Source organism: Gymnoscopelus braueri (assembly GCF_963280865.1).
Source record: "Gymnoscopelus braueri genome assembly, chromosome: 8".
Classification (NCBI taxonomy): Eukaryota; Metazoa; Chordata; class Actinopteri; order Myctophiformes; family Myctophidae; genus Gymnoscopelus; species Gymnoscopelus braueri.
The window spans coordinates 23,306,799-23,325,006 of record NC_137609.1 but is presented as its reverse complement, the minus strand read 5'-3'; the positions used below and the strand labels follow the sequence as shown (position 1 = coordinate 23,325,006).

The 18,208-nt window shown below is 41.3% G+C and overlaps 1 protein-coding gene across 1 annotated transcript; it reads left to right on the top strand.

Moving 5' to 3' along the window:
- Positions 1 to 651: 651 nt before the first annotated feature.
- Positions 652 to 17,669, top strand: zswim7 (zinc finger, SWIM-type containing 7). The gene is made up of 5 exons (XM_080435266.1): positions 652 to 920; positions 1,745 to 1,766; positions 4,480 to 4,582; positions 15,183 to 15,287; positions 17,336 to 17,669. Exons 1-5 carry the CDS (start codon positions 845 to 847, stop codon positions 17,450 to 17,452), a joined length of 423 nt encoding a protein of 140 aa, XP_080291392.1. The 5' UTR covers positions 652 to 844; the 3' UTR covers positions 17,453 to 17,669.
- The last annotated feature ends 539 nt before the right edge of the window (positions 17,670 to 18,208 follow it).

The window sequence follows — 18,208 nt, the reverse complement described above, 5'->3', positions numbered from 1 at the left end:
AGGCTGTAAATATTATAATGCATGACAAGTCTTCTGTTCCCATGCATGTCCAGAATGTCTCTGTAATCTTCATTTATCTACTTCACAGACAATTAGCTTATGACCAGAGTCATTCTAAATGGGTGATAAAGCTTTTGTCAGTATGTCAAGACTTGTTGGCTAGTAAAGAACACCATATCCCTCCATGCTCAGAATTGGGGAAACTGACCTCATTGAACACAGCACATCTCATTCAAATTCATAATTAATATACAAATTGTATAGATAGGCTAATTTTGAGAGAGCTTGAGAGTGAGAGAGTTGGTGTACAACTAGTAAGTTAACCGCTCACAAAGTTTCTGACTGGGCGGTATTCGCTTTGGCACTTTCGTCAGGTTTCCAGGCTAGACAGTCCATGCAGAAACGTGCTCTTTAGATACATCAATAAAATAGAGTGCACATCGGAAAACAAGAGACCAGCAAACAAAGTGTGATAAGTCTTCTTTTCTCTCCCTGGGTCGGTTATTTAACAAAGGTCGCAGTCATTAAAAGATTCGTAAGCTTGTCCACCAGGCTGTCATTTGAGGCTATCCTGTCATTGATTGCAATGCATTCCAGTGGAGGACGAACACTGACGAATCTGCCAGCCTGAATTGCCCGGACTATGAAAGGCTGGAGCCCGGGGAGCCTGCTTAGTATTTCAGGAAGTGTTCATTTCATTGAAATCATGCTTCATGCATATCAAAGAACGTTCTTTCGAACGACATAACAACATTAATTGGACCACCAACACAAGCTCCTGCCTGACGTCGTCTGTGCATAACGTTATTTATACAAAAAGATAGTCTGCGTGACAGCGTCTGCGATGCGCTCTTTTTTGCCTGCAGTGGCAGAACAGCTTTTCGCAGACATCAAGAAAACATATGAAGAAAATTCACAAAGTAAGACCATATACAGTATTGCATGTATTAATACATGGTAATCAATCTAAGGAATATATAAGGGGAAGCGATGTGCACAGCATTGCCTATAACATGATCACCGTACTCCATACTAGATTGGGTCAACAACACAACGGCATGACAAAAGTCCCACCTGCTGTGCCCATAGAGTTAGACTGTGCCATTCGTTACAAAGGGTTTAGCAGATTATATATCAGGAGGCAGCCATTCAACGTAATATTCTTTCGAAGGCGAGAAGTTGAAATAACATGTAGTTTCATTTTTCGTGTGTAGATGGCACTGTTGCCTTAACATTACCAAGGTTGATAACTTTAGCGGACACAAAACAAGACTGTATTTCGAATTGGCAGCATTTATTTGCTCTCCCACCACCCCTTGTGTTTGGTAAAATAGCCGAGGTTTTGTTTTTATATTTTACACAATCTCGTTTACAGCAATGGTCTGTAATCTCTGTATAAGCAGTGGGGTTGCATTCAAACAGAATCATGGGAATTCATTTCACAGTGTCACTTGTCTTTGTAGTAGATGGGAGCTATTGCCTTGCTCAGGGGTAGTCATCAGATGAAGACAATAACTACCCCTGAGCAAGTTTCCCAACTCATTAGACAATTAGATTAAGTTAATCTTCTAATGAGTAAGGAAATATGAAGCTTTGATCCTCTGGTCACAAGATTGTAGCCTCTAGCCACATACTTATAATATTCTGACCAGCCATATTTGTAGCCTCTCTCTAACCAGTAGTAGTCCTTAGCTGAATAATGTTATTGTAATGTTTGCTTTGTCTTTTCTTTTTTTTTTTGCAGTCCCTGATGATCTACTCATAGCGTAAGTGTCCTGTTGATCTTGTTACACTATCATTCATCAGTGGTTACTCTGGGAAACCCACCCATCACATATTTAATTTGCATTTATATAGACTATTGTGCTGACACCAGTTTCTGAGTCATCCCGCTTTGCATGTCTCTGAGAAAATGAGTGGGCAATTGCATGCACTTTAACAATCTGAATTTCCCTAGCCTTTATATTTCCTGGTAGTGTATGTGACTTGCATTAGAGGGTTGCACCTCACATGGGTCATCATGGCCACATCCTGCCCGTGGTCAAGAAGCCTCCTGTTTCTTTCTTTGGTCATCCTCACTTAGACCTACAGTTGCCTTTTGGAGTGTTATTAATAACGTTGCTGTTGTTTTATTTTTGTCCTATTTTTGCATCATGTTCAGGTCAGGAACACCACTGTCTGGAAGGTTAGGTAGTTCTGGGGAGACATTGTACTGGGTCATCTGGTAGCTGAAATACTTAATCCTCCCGCCTCCAACATGGGTGGGGGGGGGGCACATAACCCACCAGTAGGTACATAGCCCACCAATTTTGTTTACAGTATGTATTGTAAATATTGATGTTTCTAGACTGATTATCATCAGTGAAGTTAAATGCACATCAACAGCATACGTGTTTTCCTTTTACCCCATTTCTTCCCGATATATTTATTGCCAATTCCCTGTTTAATGTGGTCCCTGTCTGTGCTGCACACCTAGTCTCGTGAGCCAGACTGTTGCCTCCCACAATTTTCAAATGCTTCCGTCATACATGGCATTCAGAGATTGTGGAATAGTTGTCTGGCTATTGTCTAAGCGAGAGTAGTGCACACCCCACACTGGACATTGTCCTGGGGAGGGTGTAGAGTAGACAACCACATGCCTCGTCTGATACACCAGTGGTTCTCAACCTTTTCAGGCCGTGACCCCCAAAATAATCATCTGTGAACTCTGAATGTAGGAGTTGAGGCATTCAATTTAGTTTGACTTGGTTCCACAGATAAATATTGGGAAAATTGCAAAATTCACAACGCCTCATTGTGAGCTTGTAGATTGGCTATGGAGGTCCCGACCCACAGGTTGAGAACCACTGTGATACACAACAGCTGCTTCTTTTCATCTGACAGTAAGGAGTTTCACTAGGAGGCTGTACTGTAACACACAGAACTTCATGCCATAGACACCGCTTTGGCCGCTGGCTCGTACCGTACGTCATTGTTTCCGCCATATTGGCAGAGGCAACCCTGCACTAATTCCACTGCAAGAAATATGCCTGAGTTGTACAAGTAACTGAGGCTACAACCTTTTTCTGTTTTATAACCATTACTATGTATAGATAAAGTGTTTTGGTATGAAAATCCACATTTTTATTTTAACCGAGTATCCTATATCATAACAACTACATGTCTGACATTTGTAGCAAATCAAACCAATTGAACATCAGTTGAGAATTTAGCGAGTTATGATGATTTTAATTGCGGAGATACTTCCTGCTTCAATAGACATAGGCTACATGGGGCATACATGCATTAGGAGGCACAGCTTGCCCCTGCCAAAATGGCAGCTGCGTTGACGCATTGCTCCAATAAATAGAAGCGGCCAATGTGGTATCTGTGTATATATCTACGGTATAGGGCATAGCAGTGGCGGCCATTTTCTGGTTCCACTTCAAAATAGTCAATGCATTTTTCCCATTGACATTTCCAAAAATATTTAAATCAATTATTTTAAGCCTAGAACCAAGCCATCCAGGGTCCTGGTGAATCATGACCATAAAACGTTTGATTCTGTGAAAAAACTTTTTTGAAAACGGCAAAACAAAGGGTATTTATTAAATATAGTATATCATATAATTAAATATAAAAGAAAAGAAAATCACAGATTTTTTTTTAATGGTCATGATTCACCAGGACCCTGGATGGCTTGATTCTAGGCTTAAATTAATTGATATAAATATTTTTGGAAATGTCAATGGGAAAAATGCATTGACTATTTTGCAGTGGAACCAGAAAATGGCCGCCACTGCTATGCCCTATATGGTTCATGCTATGTCCCCCAGTTCCCCTCCCCGCTGAACAGGCTACCTGACCAACCAGTAGGAGGTGCTAGTGCAGTAACAAACACATGATCCCATGACAGCTTCCAACTCTTGGTGTGAGCCCAGGCCTCTGCATTGTGAATCCTCACATCACCTCAAATTGATTTGCTTCTTCTCTTGTATGCAACGTGATTGGTTGTAATAGCTAATTTCTGGTAGTGATACTTCTGCTGCTGCAGCTAACCGATTCCGACTCTGTTCACAACCACAGCTCCAGCCTCTACTTGCTTGGTGTTGCTTACTTAGTATTTATTTACTGTATGTGGATATTGTAACCTATTTTTCCTGCATAACAGATTATTTTCCATGCCTTTGTGCATTGTAAAGAGAACAGCAGAACGTATGCCTGATTTATATGTGGTTGCATGCTGGTGTCACATACTGTAAGTAGCCAATCTACAAGCTCACACCATGTTGCGATATAAGGTGTTGTGAGCTTGTAGATCTGCTATTTTTGGTGTGCGCTACCAAGTATAAATCAGTGGATTACCCCTTTGACTGCAATAAATGTTTGAACGTTTGATGTGATGGTAATTCCATTCTTATTATTATTATGACATTAATGTATTCATGCACACCCCAGTTTATTATGTTTGTATGTCTTTCTAATGTCCCTCTCTTCCAGGTTGAGGTTTGTCTTTGGGTCATGTGCTCTGCAGGCATTGGACCTGGTGGACCAACACGCTGTGACTTGTGTGTCATCTCCCAGCGGTCGGAAAGCCTTTCAGGTTTGCTATGCTTCAATTGTCAGTGTTCTTCCAAAGGAAATGTTGGCTACTTGTTGCCAGTACCATTAAAGGAAAACATCACAATTTTCAGCATTAGTTCTATATTTGTTGTAATGTTCCATTCCAAGAAATAATGTTCCATTCACGGCCATAACACTGAGCAGTCTACTGTATGCGTCTCTGAATGCTGCTGAAATTGTGCTGAAAAATATACCTCAGTGATGTTACTGGGGCACAATATGTGAATGTGAAACGAACAATCCTTACTTCCTGGTTTTTAGCTGTTATCATCGGGGCCATGACAATGTGTTTACAGCAAAACGCCGATCTTGATTTCAGAAAATATTAATCATGTTGGTAGCATAGACTATGGGCGTGCCAGGCTAGTGCTGGCTGACAACATGCATCATGTACAAACTCCAAGAAAGGCCAAAGTAAACATAAAGGTGAATTTGCTCTGATTGTATTGCAGATATATCATAATATTGTTTCAATATAGATTATAATCATCAACAATAAGCTAAAATGCACAACAACAGCATCAGTGCTTCACATTAACCGGCCGAGTGCATGTTGGTCTCCCACTTTTATCATTAAGTTTTCAAAACACTAACTAAATTATTATTATTATTATTATATATTATTATTATTATTATTTCTAGACCAGCGTCCGCCTACCTGTGCTGGGGCCATGCAAGTCGTGAACGATGCAAGTCGGGAATACGCGCCCCACCATTGTGTAATACTCATGTTATCTGATGTACTCGTACCCATTGTCAGATCGTCACACATCGCATTTTGCTTTGCGTTGTCGCTTTTGTTCCGGTTGACCAATCAGGGACTTATATTTTGGCTAAGTTGCACAAATGTGACACGAAGCTCCGCCAATCTGTGAAGCCGGCGGGTCGGGTTGTCCAATCAGAGAAGCCGACTCATACACTCCCCCCAAACACATGGAGATTCGGTGCGGTCCGTAGAATCTGTAGCCTGGGATCCAGCCTGCTTCGCTACGTTCGGTGGATCTTTGTTTCTCTCTTCGCTTCTCAGTCTGGAAAGCCTCCCATTGGGAGGTTTTGCAGAACTACACTAGAACTACATATGTTACGTAGTCAACGTCGTTGCTGATTGGATGTCGTTCCAACGAATGAGAGTAGCGTTAGGCAACCTACGTCATCAGCCAGCGCCACCCTCCATGCTTTTCACACTGTTGTTTTTCTGCGCATTGGAATGACGTCTCACTGGTGCTTTGTCCCGCCCCGCACCACAGACCAATCAGAAGCCACGGCAGGACTCAAGCCGTTTGGCATGTCCCGCCTCCCTTTCCAGACTGAGAAGCGAAACGCCGAACGTAGCGAAGCAGGCTGGATCCCAGGCTATAGAATCTGTGCATAACCCTCCGGTTATGCAATACCCTTTGTCAGAGAACCCCTAGTCCAGGGTTCCCCAATTACTTTTCCCCAAGGGCCAAATTATGTCTTTGGTACCCAGCTGAGGGCCAGGGGCAAAGTTGTGCGCAAAATTGAGTTTTTTTCCCCCTCTAATCTAGCTAATTTGACACTGTGTTATTTTAGGTCACACAAGGAAAAAATGCACTCTGGAAACAAAATAAGTTGAGAATCAACCATTTACTTAAAATATTTGGTTGTTACAGTCTGCTTGAAAAGTAATACAGATTAACAGCAGCCAGTTGTACATACTGAAAATCAAAATAAGTCCAGAATCAACTTACAGATGTGTTTGTTAGTCTGCTTGAACAGTAATACAGATATTATTTTTCAAAAAAATCTAATAACGACAGGAGTCGTCGCGGGCCGCAAATGGCCCGCGGGCCGCCTATTGGGGAACCCTGCCCTAGTCTGTCTGTCGGTGTCCCTTTTATGCCTATAAATATGGAGATCTCTGTATCTGTCCGTCTGTGTGTTCCATGTATGCCCATGTTTGGAGATCCCTGGTTCAAGACAATCGCAGATTCGATAGACTTCCCACTCGGCACATCCCTCACTCAGGTCCTGATGCTGTGATACACACGGCGAGCTTGAAGTAGATCGGTCGGACGGTTCTCGAAATATGCAGGGGACCAATGGACGAACATGCGCACAAGCTTATAGATAGATATCAGAGATACATGAATATTTATATGGTCATTTTACAATAATATCATGTTTAAAAAAAGGCTTTAGCCCCATTTGACACACACCAAGAGAGCTGACTTTACGTTTCCTAGTCTTGACATCACAATGTAACCTCAATAATAAAAAGTTCTGAACCTAGGCTGGTGGTGGCTGAGGTTGTGGTCACTGTGACCCAAGTTTCCTGTAAACTCTTAAATGCCTCTGTGAAAAAAGTTCTCCAAAAGGAACAGTAGAATACAATGAGGCTAAATACGGACATGATTCCTCCCTCTGTTTGAACACATAACTCCATTGTCATCTGAATTTTTTCACTTCTTAACCCTCCAGGCTCTCTGGCCTTTGTGGTCCGGAAGGATCTATTGGAAATTATTAATACACTATATTTAGAGTTGTATCATTTTTTGTTTTTCATTGTGACCTATACACAGTAACCCTGAGAACAAGCCTTGAAGCCTAGTAGAAAAGCTAAATTAAAAACAACTTAAAGTCAGTCTACCATATTCCACAGTACACTACGTTGAAAAACAAGACAGATTTGATGCATGTACTGTAACATGTTAACCACTTAAGCCCTATATACTTAAGCCGTAGGACAAATAGTGAAAACAGCAGATCTACAAGCTCACAAAGCATTGCATTGTGATGCGCTGTGAGCTTGTAGATCTGCAATTTTCGCAAATCTTAGAGATAAAAGATAAAACAACTACATCTCTATCTAGGCAAATGCCTTGTTAAAAAGAAAGGTTTTTAGTGCCCTTTTAAAAATGTCAATGGACTGTGGTGCTCTCAGATGGTCAGGAAGGGCATTCCACAGTCGAGGAGCAGCTGAGCAGAAGGCCCGATCCCCCATGGTGCGGAGCTTCGTTGTGTGGGGTTCGAGTGTGTTTGAGTTTCTAGAGCGGAGGGAGCGGGTGGAGCGGGTGGAGTTCGGGGGTTTGAGGAGTTCCTTTAGATAGGAGGGGGCATTACTGTGGATGCACTGATGGCTGAGGAGGGAGACCTTGTACTCGATCCTAAAGGAGACGGGAAGCCAGTGTAGTGAATGGAGGATGGGTGTGATGTGTTCGTATTTCCGCACTCTCATCAGGATCCTAGCAGCACTGTTCTGGATGTACTGGAGCTTCTGGATGCTCTTGCTAGGGATCCCGATGAGAAGTGCGTTGCAGTAGTCAAGCCTTGAGGAGACAAAGGCGTGAACTAGTTTTTCGGCATCTGGCAGGGTGAGTGTGGGGCGGAGTCTGGCTATGTTTCTGAGGTGGAAAAATTAGGTTTTGCAGAGGTGTTTAATATGGCAATCGAAAGTCAGGTGGGGTTCCATTTTAACACAGAGGTTGGTGACTGCGGGTGAGAGGGAGAGGATCTGGCTGGAGAAAGTGATGCTAGTTATTGGGGATGATTTGACCTGGTGTGGGGTGCCGATTAGAATGGCCTCTGTTTTTGTACTGTTTAGCTGTAGGACATTTTGAGTCATCCACGCCTTTTATCTCCTCAAGGCAGGTGGTCAGTGTGGATGATGGTGTTGAAGGAGGTGAAGGCAGGGAGGCAGAGTGGGTGGGGTTGGTCCTGATGTAAAGTTGGGTGTCATCAGCGTAGCAGTGGTAGGATATCCCATGCCGGCTAATGACACGACCAAGGGGGAGTATGTAGAGCGTGTGTTGATCCTCCTCCTAGCCACTTCACACTTCAGCTGCAGAGAGCTGCAGGTCACAGACGGATGGTGCCATCAGGACCACATCATCTGTAAAAAGCAGTAAAGTAATCCTCAGCTCACCTAACCAATATTCCAAATGCAGTATTTAAAAAACATAATACACTATATTCTGTATATTTACAATATATATATATATATGTGTGTGTGTGTGTGTGTGTGTGTGTGTGTGTGTGTGTGTGTGTGTGTGTGTGTGTGTGTGTGTGTGTGTGTGTGTGTGTGTGTGTGTGTGTGTGTGTGTGTGTGTGTGTGTGTGTGTGTGTGTGTGTGTATATATATATATATATATATATATATATATATATATATATATATATATATATATATATATATATATATATATATATATATATATATATACATACATACAGTCATATTTTGTTCTTGCTTAGTGTACTTAAACAGGATAATTGAGAGACGGGAATCTGAGAGTGGAGGGGGGGGAGGACATGCATGCTGCATGATTTCCCAGACAGAATTGAACCTGAAACATTGCAATTACATATGTGGTGAGGTCGGTTACCACGTCTTATTTGGACGGGTTTCACATGACTTGTCTTCAGTATGTGTCATTCACAGTGTTATTTAATACAGCTTATATTCCTGGGTTTGTGAAGAAAGGTATCATTGGAGAAGTGAAAAGTGAAAATATAAATGATATATTATAGAAAAGTTTATTCAATTGAAGCTTAATGATAATCTAATCATCTTCAGCTTTTACATACAGTTGTCATGAGATTATCATGGATAAGGCACAAATAGGATAAGGAGATATTATTATATTGTCTTTGACACCCAGCATTAAGTGTGCCGTGTGCATGACTGTTTAAGCAAAGTCCTTGTTGCAACAAAAAAATAAACGGAGACACACTTGTTAGGCATAGCAGTTCTCCATTTGAATGCATTTGTATAGTTTAAAAGATTCTTGAAATAGTATGAGAGAGTGGTTTTCTCTAGAATAATTTTTCACAAAGCAGCTGCTAGTTTCACGCTTTGATTTCAGGAAGTTTAGAAGTAAACTCAACAGTTTCATTACATCACCTGTTTACCCATGTCTGAAATTCTGCATTCTGGTCACAGAGTAACAGACTTATCAGGAAGTGTTAACTATTAGTTGAAAACAAGGGGGAAGCAGAAATAAGCCCAGACAAATGAATGATGCTTTAGTTTTTAAATGATTAACTGACTAAAGAGAAAAGGCAAGAAACACACACACACACACACACACACACACACACACACACACACACACACACACACACACACACACACACACACACACACACACACACACACACACACACACACACGCACACAGTTTGGCTAAGTTTAGGGGACAGTGTATTGGCTTATATTCATTCTTACCTTAAACCAGTGGTGTCAAACTCATTTTAGGCCATGAGCCAGATTGGACAAAATATGAATTTGTGTGGGACAGATAATTCTTTGTATGTGCTTCCAATGCTGAACTTCCAAGGCACAAATGTTGTCATAGTATTTGTTTACAATGCACCAAACATGATGGGTAGCATTCTTAGCCTCTTGATTTAAGGTCTAGGACTGAGCAGGAACGGGTATACTATTTTATTAACATTTTATACTTTGTCAGATGTGTAAATTTCTGCCTGCAGTGCCTTTCAGTGTGCCTATAGAGTTCTATAATGGAACAAGTGTCTACATGACACTGTTAATACGGTTATAATCAGAAGCCTGATGGTCTAATAAACATACTGAATTTCTTTCTCTTTTTTTTAGGGTTGGCCCTCGGTACCGTTAATGATTTTGTACAATGAATAGTCTAGGTCAGTGGTTCTCAACCTGTGGGTCGGAACTCGGAAACCCCAGGGGTGTTTTAGGGGGGGGGTCCCCAGATAGCAGTGAAGTCACTGTGAAAATAGCCGATCCACAAGCTCACAACCCCTGTTTATCTGTGGAACCGAGTCAAATAAAATAATGCCTCAATTCCTACAATTCCAAGTGCTTGTCAGGGTGGGGGGTCCCCAGGTAAAATATATATATATTTTTTTTTTTGGGGGGGGGGGGTCATGGCCACTAGTCTAGGTGGCCACGGACAGCCTTGAAAGCACTGGAGAAATCAGGTGTCCAAGTGGGCACAACTTCCAAACATGCATACGCAGTTATAAGTAGGCTAATAAGGGTGCTCAGGTAGGCAAAAATCTGCAGAACTGTTAACCTGTACTGGTGAATAGCTATATTGCAATTCATTAATAGTCCATTTTCCAGACATTGCGTAATTGAAAGATACGTTTTAGCACAGCCTCTCTGCCTAGCAGACTTCAGCATGGAAGGGTAGGCCATGTAAAATATTATCTTCAGACAAAAGAGTGTCAGATTGCTGATGGTTGAGTCCATTGGCTGTAATAAGATTCACTGTTTGGTTATTACACTGGCATTGTCCATCTTCAGGCTTTTGCTTTTGCTACAAAAACTCTGTACCAACTCCACAAGCTCCTCGGTAACGGTCACAAATGAATATTCTCAATTGAGCTTAATTAGTCATGTTAGTGCTTATAGAGAAGGCAATATATGACTTAATTTTTTCTTTTAGCTGACCGTAAAAATCTCCTGATAATCCTTGAAATTTTCCTCCAAATAATCAAGCAAGCTTGGTAGTTTGACACGCCTGCCCTAAACCTAACCGTAACCCAGTAAAATGTAATTTGGAACACTTTTGTGTTTAATTTGACATGATGACCCAATCAACTGGTTTCATGTCTAACATTTGTCCCAAAATGTAGCCTAAGGTAGCGTTCACACTACGATCCTTATGGTTGAAATATAGGCACCGCTTTTTTATATTAAACCCTTTGAGAAATTACCAAAAGGCCACCGCATAGAGCGAGGTCACTTTTAGAAGGCCTTTAGAGTGCCTTTTCTGGCCACACAGTCTTTAAAGGTTGAAAATAGTTTCATATTTTCAGAAATGTGCTTGTGACGTGGACCGCTTGTTATCAGCTGTCCAATCACGACCTTACACTGTACAGAGAGCTGCTTGTCCGAGATGACAAGTGCACTGCTTCCACGAATAGATTTGAGTGACAAATATGAGGCATTGGACAAAAGTCTGATAATTGTGTTCCTCTTTCCATTTGTAGTGTGATTTTGCTTGACGTTTTTTAGAACGGACAGAAAACGGTACAAGTGCTGCTTTGGAAATACTTTGCATTTGAGGAAAATTAACAAGGAAAGACAAAGGATTCATAATTATTAATCAACCAAAGGAGTTTATATGAAGATGATATACTTTTGAAACCACAGAGCAGCCCGACTACGTTTTGTCTGTCATGTTTTGGATGTTTATGTGCTGTTGACGATGTACATTTTCCATGTTGGAAATTATAAGGTATATCATCATCATACCTCAAGTCAAGACAACTATACAATACCCCTTTCAGTCATCCTGTAGAGAATGCAATGGATAATCAATAGGGAGCAGGTCATTATGCAAGGGATAATTAATGGAGAGCAGGTCATTATTGAGAAATAAACCCAGGGTGATTAGACCCCGACACATTGATTATCCTGCTTATTACACAGCTACTTAATAGAGAAATTAATAAATTGACCCAAAAGTAAAATCAAAATGAAGGATTTCATATTTGAATTGCTTACGTAATGAAAGAAGCCCATTCATTTATGCCAGATGCAGCCAGTGCAACGCGTCCCTCGGAAAACAACGGGAAGTGTTCATAAAATAGAATCAATATTCGGTTACTGCAAGTGTTTTCTAAAACATTCTTCAGGGCAAAAGCTGTAAATGACATTGTGTGTTTGTTGTTTAATGTTTACATAGCTGCCATGTTGGATACGGCACAAAATCAAGCAGCGCAGAATCAGATTGATATGAGCAGGTGCTCTGAGCCTTTGATTAGACAGCGGTCTGTTATTGAGTTCAGCGGCCATTATTCAAAAATAACAGACCACTGAATTCAGTGATTGACCAATCAGAATCAAGAATTCAACCAAGCTGTGTAATAAAGACTAATACTATATCAGACATACCTATATACTGTAGTTATGTTGTTTATCTTTCACTCTCTGCTTGGTTAGTCATTCAGAATCCCTTCAGTGTGGGACCATTAGAAACCAGTTGACAATTTGTATTTGTAAATTTTTAGCAAACTATCACTTTAAGTTGGCCTTCCAATGTGGTCATTCTTGGCAGCATTCAGATTTCCCAGAATGTTTTACCCACTCTCTAGACATCACTATACCACTGCATCCTTTTAAAGGTTAGCGCTGGTGTCGTTTCATGTTTGGGTTCCTAGATGTAATCATCATTGTCAAAACTAAATAAACACCCATGCACGCACACCCACGCACACACGAATAAACTGTCACATTGGCTGTGACATCTGTGCCTTCCTGTCTCTGTGTGTCTTGTCTGTCTCTGTCGGTGCTTGTTTACTGCGTTTAGTTATTTTCATTCCAATCCCATATTTTAGAGTAGTCCCCAAGTCAAGTTCGAAGTACAGTCAGTTTATGTTCTACCTATTGCACTGCACCAACTTTGCATTCAAGTAAAGTCTGCTTGCTACTCTCCAACTCCTTTTCAAGTGAAATCCATGTTGTTTTAAATGATTTATAAAGCTGTTGCTTGTAACTAATGTTAGCTTAAATAACCATTAATACAATACAATTTTTATTATTCATAATAATTATAACGGTAATGAGGCTGCTACTGTATATCAAAGGTGTGTGGTTGGAGTGTGATTCAGCTAGTATACCTGTTCCAAGCCATCATGCCACCCTGCTTAAAGTCAGCCGTTATCATTCCTGTTCCCCAAAAGCCTATCTACGAGGACCTGAATGACTACAGACAGAACACCAGTGCTTTAAGAAACTAGTCCTGCATTACATCAAAACAAGTCTACCCACCTCCTTCGACCTACATTAGTTTGCTTATATGGTTAATAGATTCACTGAGGATGCTATTGCCATTGCAACTAATACCACACTGAGCCACTTGGAACACAGAGTGAGGATGCTCTTCATTGATTATAGCTCAACATGTAATACTATAATTTATATATCTGCCCTTATAGAGTAAAAACCGGCTCCTGGATCTTCTCCCCATCACACTAAGCACACCTCAAGGCTGTGTGCTAAGTCCACATTTTTACTCCATATACACCTATGACTGTTCCTCCTGTTGAATTTGCACCAATAGAGTGGTACTACAAATGTTGTTGTATGCATGCACGATGTATGTTTTACAAGGACAATAAAGGCATTCTGATTTATTAGTAATAGTGCACAGACCATATCTGCATTTGAATCCAACTCCTGTCTTATCTTGGTTTCCTGTCTCTCTACACTCCTATTTGAAGAATGCCAAAAAGCATAAATAATGCTGTGTCCATGTGAGTTCCCAGCTACCCTGGAATCTCCTGCTCCCTGATGCCCTTCTTGTGGTCCGATGTGATGCTTGTGAAATGAAGGGCCATCTAATGTCTTGGTGCCTGACATATGATGGGAGCCAGCTTTTCTAGCAGAGATGAAGCCAGCACTTTGCTGGACCCCACGCTTCTGTTTATGCCATTTACATTCACTGAACAGGAGAGCTTGATTTACAGACTTGTTGAGGAATTCTCTCCTTGCCTTTGAATTCCTGCCAGGTGGAGGAAGCAGATTAACAGTGTAAGCAAATGTGCCTTCTACGTTCCTGTTGCCACATCTAGCCATCATTGCAGGGTAACTTGCAACAACAGTACATATTCTGTTCAAGGGAAGAACAAAAAAATTGCCCAAATGTGAGCTGGATTTCTAGTCTTTTGAAACTTCAGCAGTACATAGCCTTAGTTGTTGGTTAGAGGTGCATCTCACCTCCTCTAACCCTTACCCTGCCGTGTATGGTGCCTCATTGCACAATGCTTTGCTTTTCAAGCCTGTATCATTGTTCCTGCTGAGGCTTATTTATAAGGAAGAGTCACATTTTAACTTTACTTTAGTAGATCACAGGGAAAGGTAATTTAGCAAGACCCTAGAGAATAATGGAGCCTGTTCTGCCATCTTGGGAGACATTCATTATAGTGGGACATCAAGCTAATCTAGTGTCTTAATGTCTTCTTGTGCCATGTTCAAGGACTTCCCTTGAAAGACTGTCCTGAGTACAGAATGAACCAGCATATCCACGGACCACGTATTCTGTCAAACAAGTCCATTAGACAACATGTTAGAGTTGTTTACAAATGCACCCTCCCCTGTCTTCGCTTTCTGGGTGATAAATAATCTGAAATGATGAGAAAGGTGACATCAGCCTCACCTTCAACACAGCCTAATTCTCTCAGCTCTGTGAAATATTTAAGAGGGAGGGTAGGTGGGGTGTTCCTTCCTGCATATTTGATGGTTCCTGGGATGTGCTGAGACATGCTGAGGGACATTAGGGATGCAATGAGTACATTGTCAGCTAGTGTTCCTAAATTCCTGTTCACGCTGTGCTTTTGACTGCCTCCAGGACTCCTCGGGTATATCATGTAGGTGGTGCTTTGAAACGTTTACAGTGGCAGGACATATAAACAGAATTCGGACGGGGCTTATTTGATTGAGGTACCTGCCTGCAAAGGTACCACACCTGTAGCCACTCCTTTGTCCGAAAAAACTGCCATGAAACCCTACTGTCCATGTTTGTCAGGATCGTCTGTATTTACATATACTTTGCATGCATCTATGCCTGAATGCACTGCACAAACTCATTCACGTGCCTCAGTTGGTGATGGTTTGTTTTTACTCGTTGCAGGTGATGGGAGGGTCAGGGCGTCTGTACACCTGCTTCATGTCGTGCCACTACTGTCCTTGTCCGGCATTCACCTACAGCGTGCTCCGCAGAAATGAAGGCCTACTGGTGAGGCTTGTCAACTCTTTCACACTGTCATACGCAAACATACACACATGTATCTACTTAACCACATTAGAGCACCAACTTCACACACACACACACAGCTACACAGCTGGACAGTTTCACACCCTTTCTCCCTGGTCAGGCTCTGAAATACGACAGAGTCAAAGTTCAGAACAAGCACATAACAGATGTATTGAGTCCAGGTCATGTTTTTGTCTGGTCCATGAGGGCGTCTCCATTTTGATCGACCGTTTGAACTGCGGCTCTAAATATCTGCCACCGAACAACCTCGGATGGCTCCCTACCCTGACTGTCAGCCTGATTGGCTCCCTTGAGGGTGCTGCTAAATTCAGTCTGAGAAACTCTGCTTGTAGCAGACCATGAAGACTGCCCATGAACATTTCAACAGTACCAATGCCATTCCCCATGAAATGAAAGGAGAACCACTAGACCCACTAGTCCATCAGACACTCAACTCACTTTTATGGCTAGCACAATGTCAACCGCTGCCAGGTCTCAAGACACACACATGATTATTGGATTGTCTTATATTGTAGATCAAGTATTAGTTTGTTGCCTGAGTTTACAATGGGTCAGCTTTGAACACAGTGATAAAATAATAATAAAATCCGCTGCAGTGTGTAGATTTTATTATTATTGTTTCACTGTTGAAAAAAATGACATTCTCTGGGCTCCTGACTGAGTGATTTGTTTATGCCACACAGTGAGTTTGACCACGTGGTGCTGTAGTGGTCCACCACTATCGCTTAGGGGACTGGCTTTGTTGATGTATGGGTGCTGTGGGTGGGCACATCGTGATGTAGACAGACTTCACTTTAGATGTAATGTAGGTCACGTCCTAGTTAGGTTAACCACATGAACCCTAGCGTCCTTATTCTGGGGCGAATCCTTTTTTTTAAAGTATTTTCAGTGAAGAGATTTGGTGCAGAGGGAAAAAAGGAGGGGGCCTAGTGTAGACCCCTGGCTCTGGGGTCAACAGAGTATACAGGGTTTAAGTGATTGAAGGAGAGCTCTCTCTTTCATGGAGCCTAAATTCTAATTTATACTTAATCACAAGACTGTCGCTCACCATAAATAAACGGATAATCAATAAATGTGTCACATTTATCGCTTGAAAATCTGTTATTTACAGCGAGTAAATGTGACAAATTAGACAAGACCATGTGACAAATTAGGCATATCCACTTAAACACTATATACTTTGTTGTACATCAAATGGCGAAAATAGCAGATCTAAAATCTCACATGTCGCAACAAGATCTTATGAGCTTGTAGATCTGCTATTTTTGCCTATTATTACATGCTCAAAATAGGGACGCTAGGGTTCATGTGGTTGAAGCCTGCCGGTAGCCTACAATGTGCATAGCAGATGGGAGAAACTATTCTGCAACATCGTGTCCTCATCGCCTCTCCTTCACTTTGTTTCTGCAGACTTTGCACACATGACAAAGAGTAATTCATGTTATTATGGAGGCTCATTCTTGTTTAATGCAAGAAAGAGGTTGGGAATGGCAACAAGTGAATTATTAATGTGCTATTACTCATGATAGCGTTGATGGACATAGGTAATCTTGTTCAACGTGCACATGTCACATAAACATAAGATGTGTGTGCAATTATACAGTAGACTCACACAGATGCGTGCACAACAGAACCTACTATTCATTTAGCACTGCGGCACAAACAAAACACAATGATTCTCTCACATTGACTTACACACACATGTCCGCTGACTACTGTCCAGACATTTAGGGACATGTACTGTACACACCATCTGCCGATATGTATTTTATCACTCTAATTCAAATCATTTAGGCCCCTGTACACAGGATCATAATTATTGAAGCAAATATTATGTAATGTAATGTTCTCCTATTCAACAGCTTACCCAAAGGATTTCCTATTCATTAGGCCTAGTCTGGTGTTTACATGACATTATTCAGTTGGAATAAAAGTGAATTAGCCTTATAAACAAATTAGTAGTTTCCATGTAAACGCAATTAATCAGTATCCCCCATCCTGTCTGCCAGTGTAAGCACATCCTGGCTGCTTACCTGTGCCAGGCCATGGGTGTGATTCAGCAGGAGACTGTGTCCGACCAGCAGATGTCCACGCTCCTCTGTGGGACAGCAGTCCTCGACACTTAAGGAGCATGTAGAGTGGTGGATTGGTGAGTACTCCTGCCTCATAGCAGCAGTATGGCCTCATGGACATGGAGAGATTCAGACTTGTCGGTCATGCAGAGTTGTCGCACGTGGGAAGTCCTCCTTCATTTACAAGAGACTCTCAAACAGATGCCAGATTGGATTTGTTTTGTTTTGTTTTTCCCTTGTGGGTTCATTCTTAATCTGTTGTCAGACAATCTACTGCAATGAATAATGTACTTTATTTTTAGGTTATTTTCTATCTGAAGATAAAACCAGTACCAAAGATCTCTGTGAGACTCCTTGCTTATTTCTGAGAAATCTATGACTCTTCTTCCTTTGCTCATAAACATGGAAATATGACCTAATTGACCTAATCTCTGTCTATGCTACATTGCACTTAATTACATTGTTGCAATTTGCCATACATACCTACATAACATGTATGATGTTAAATAATAGTTATAGCAGTTGGTTTTCTGCTTCTCCATTAACAGTGCATTTTCTTTTTCCTTCCTGATTAGTAATGATACCTGTAATAACACATTGACAAGTATATTTTTAAATGATAGGCAGAAATGTTAAACTACTTCCAATTTGTTTCCTATACATTTCTGCGTGTCTCTGAAATGTAATCTTCTGACATCAATTACGATCTGTAGAAAGCTTAACATCTACACTTCAGTATCTAATTGTACATGTCAGTGAATGTTACATCCTTATAGGGGAAGGAAGGAGGCAACATAAGATTGGTGGGGG

Excerpts from the sequence above, each read along its gene's own strand:
- zswim7 (XM_080435266.1), top strand. The coding sequence starts at position 845 with ATGCGCTCTTTTTTGCCTGCAGTGGCAGAACAGCTTTTCGCAGACATC. Across the intron at positions 921-1,744 it reads ATATGAAGAAAATTCACAAA|TCCCTGATGATCTACTCATA; the intron begins GTAAGACCATAT and ends TTTTTTTTGCAG. Across the intron at positions 15,288-17,335 it reads GCAGAAATGAAGGCCTACTG|TGTAAGCACATCCTGGCTGC; the intron begins GTGAGGCTTGTC and ends CCTGTCTGCCAG.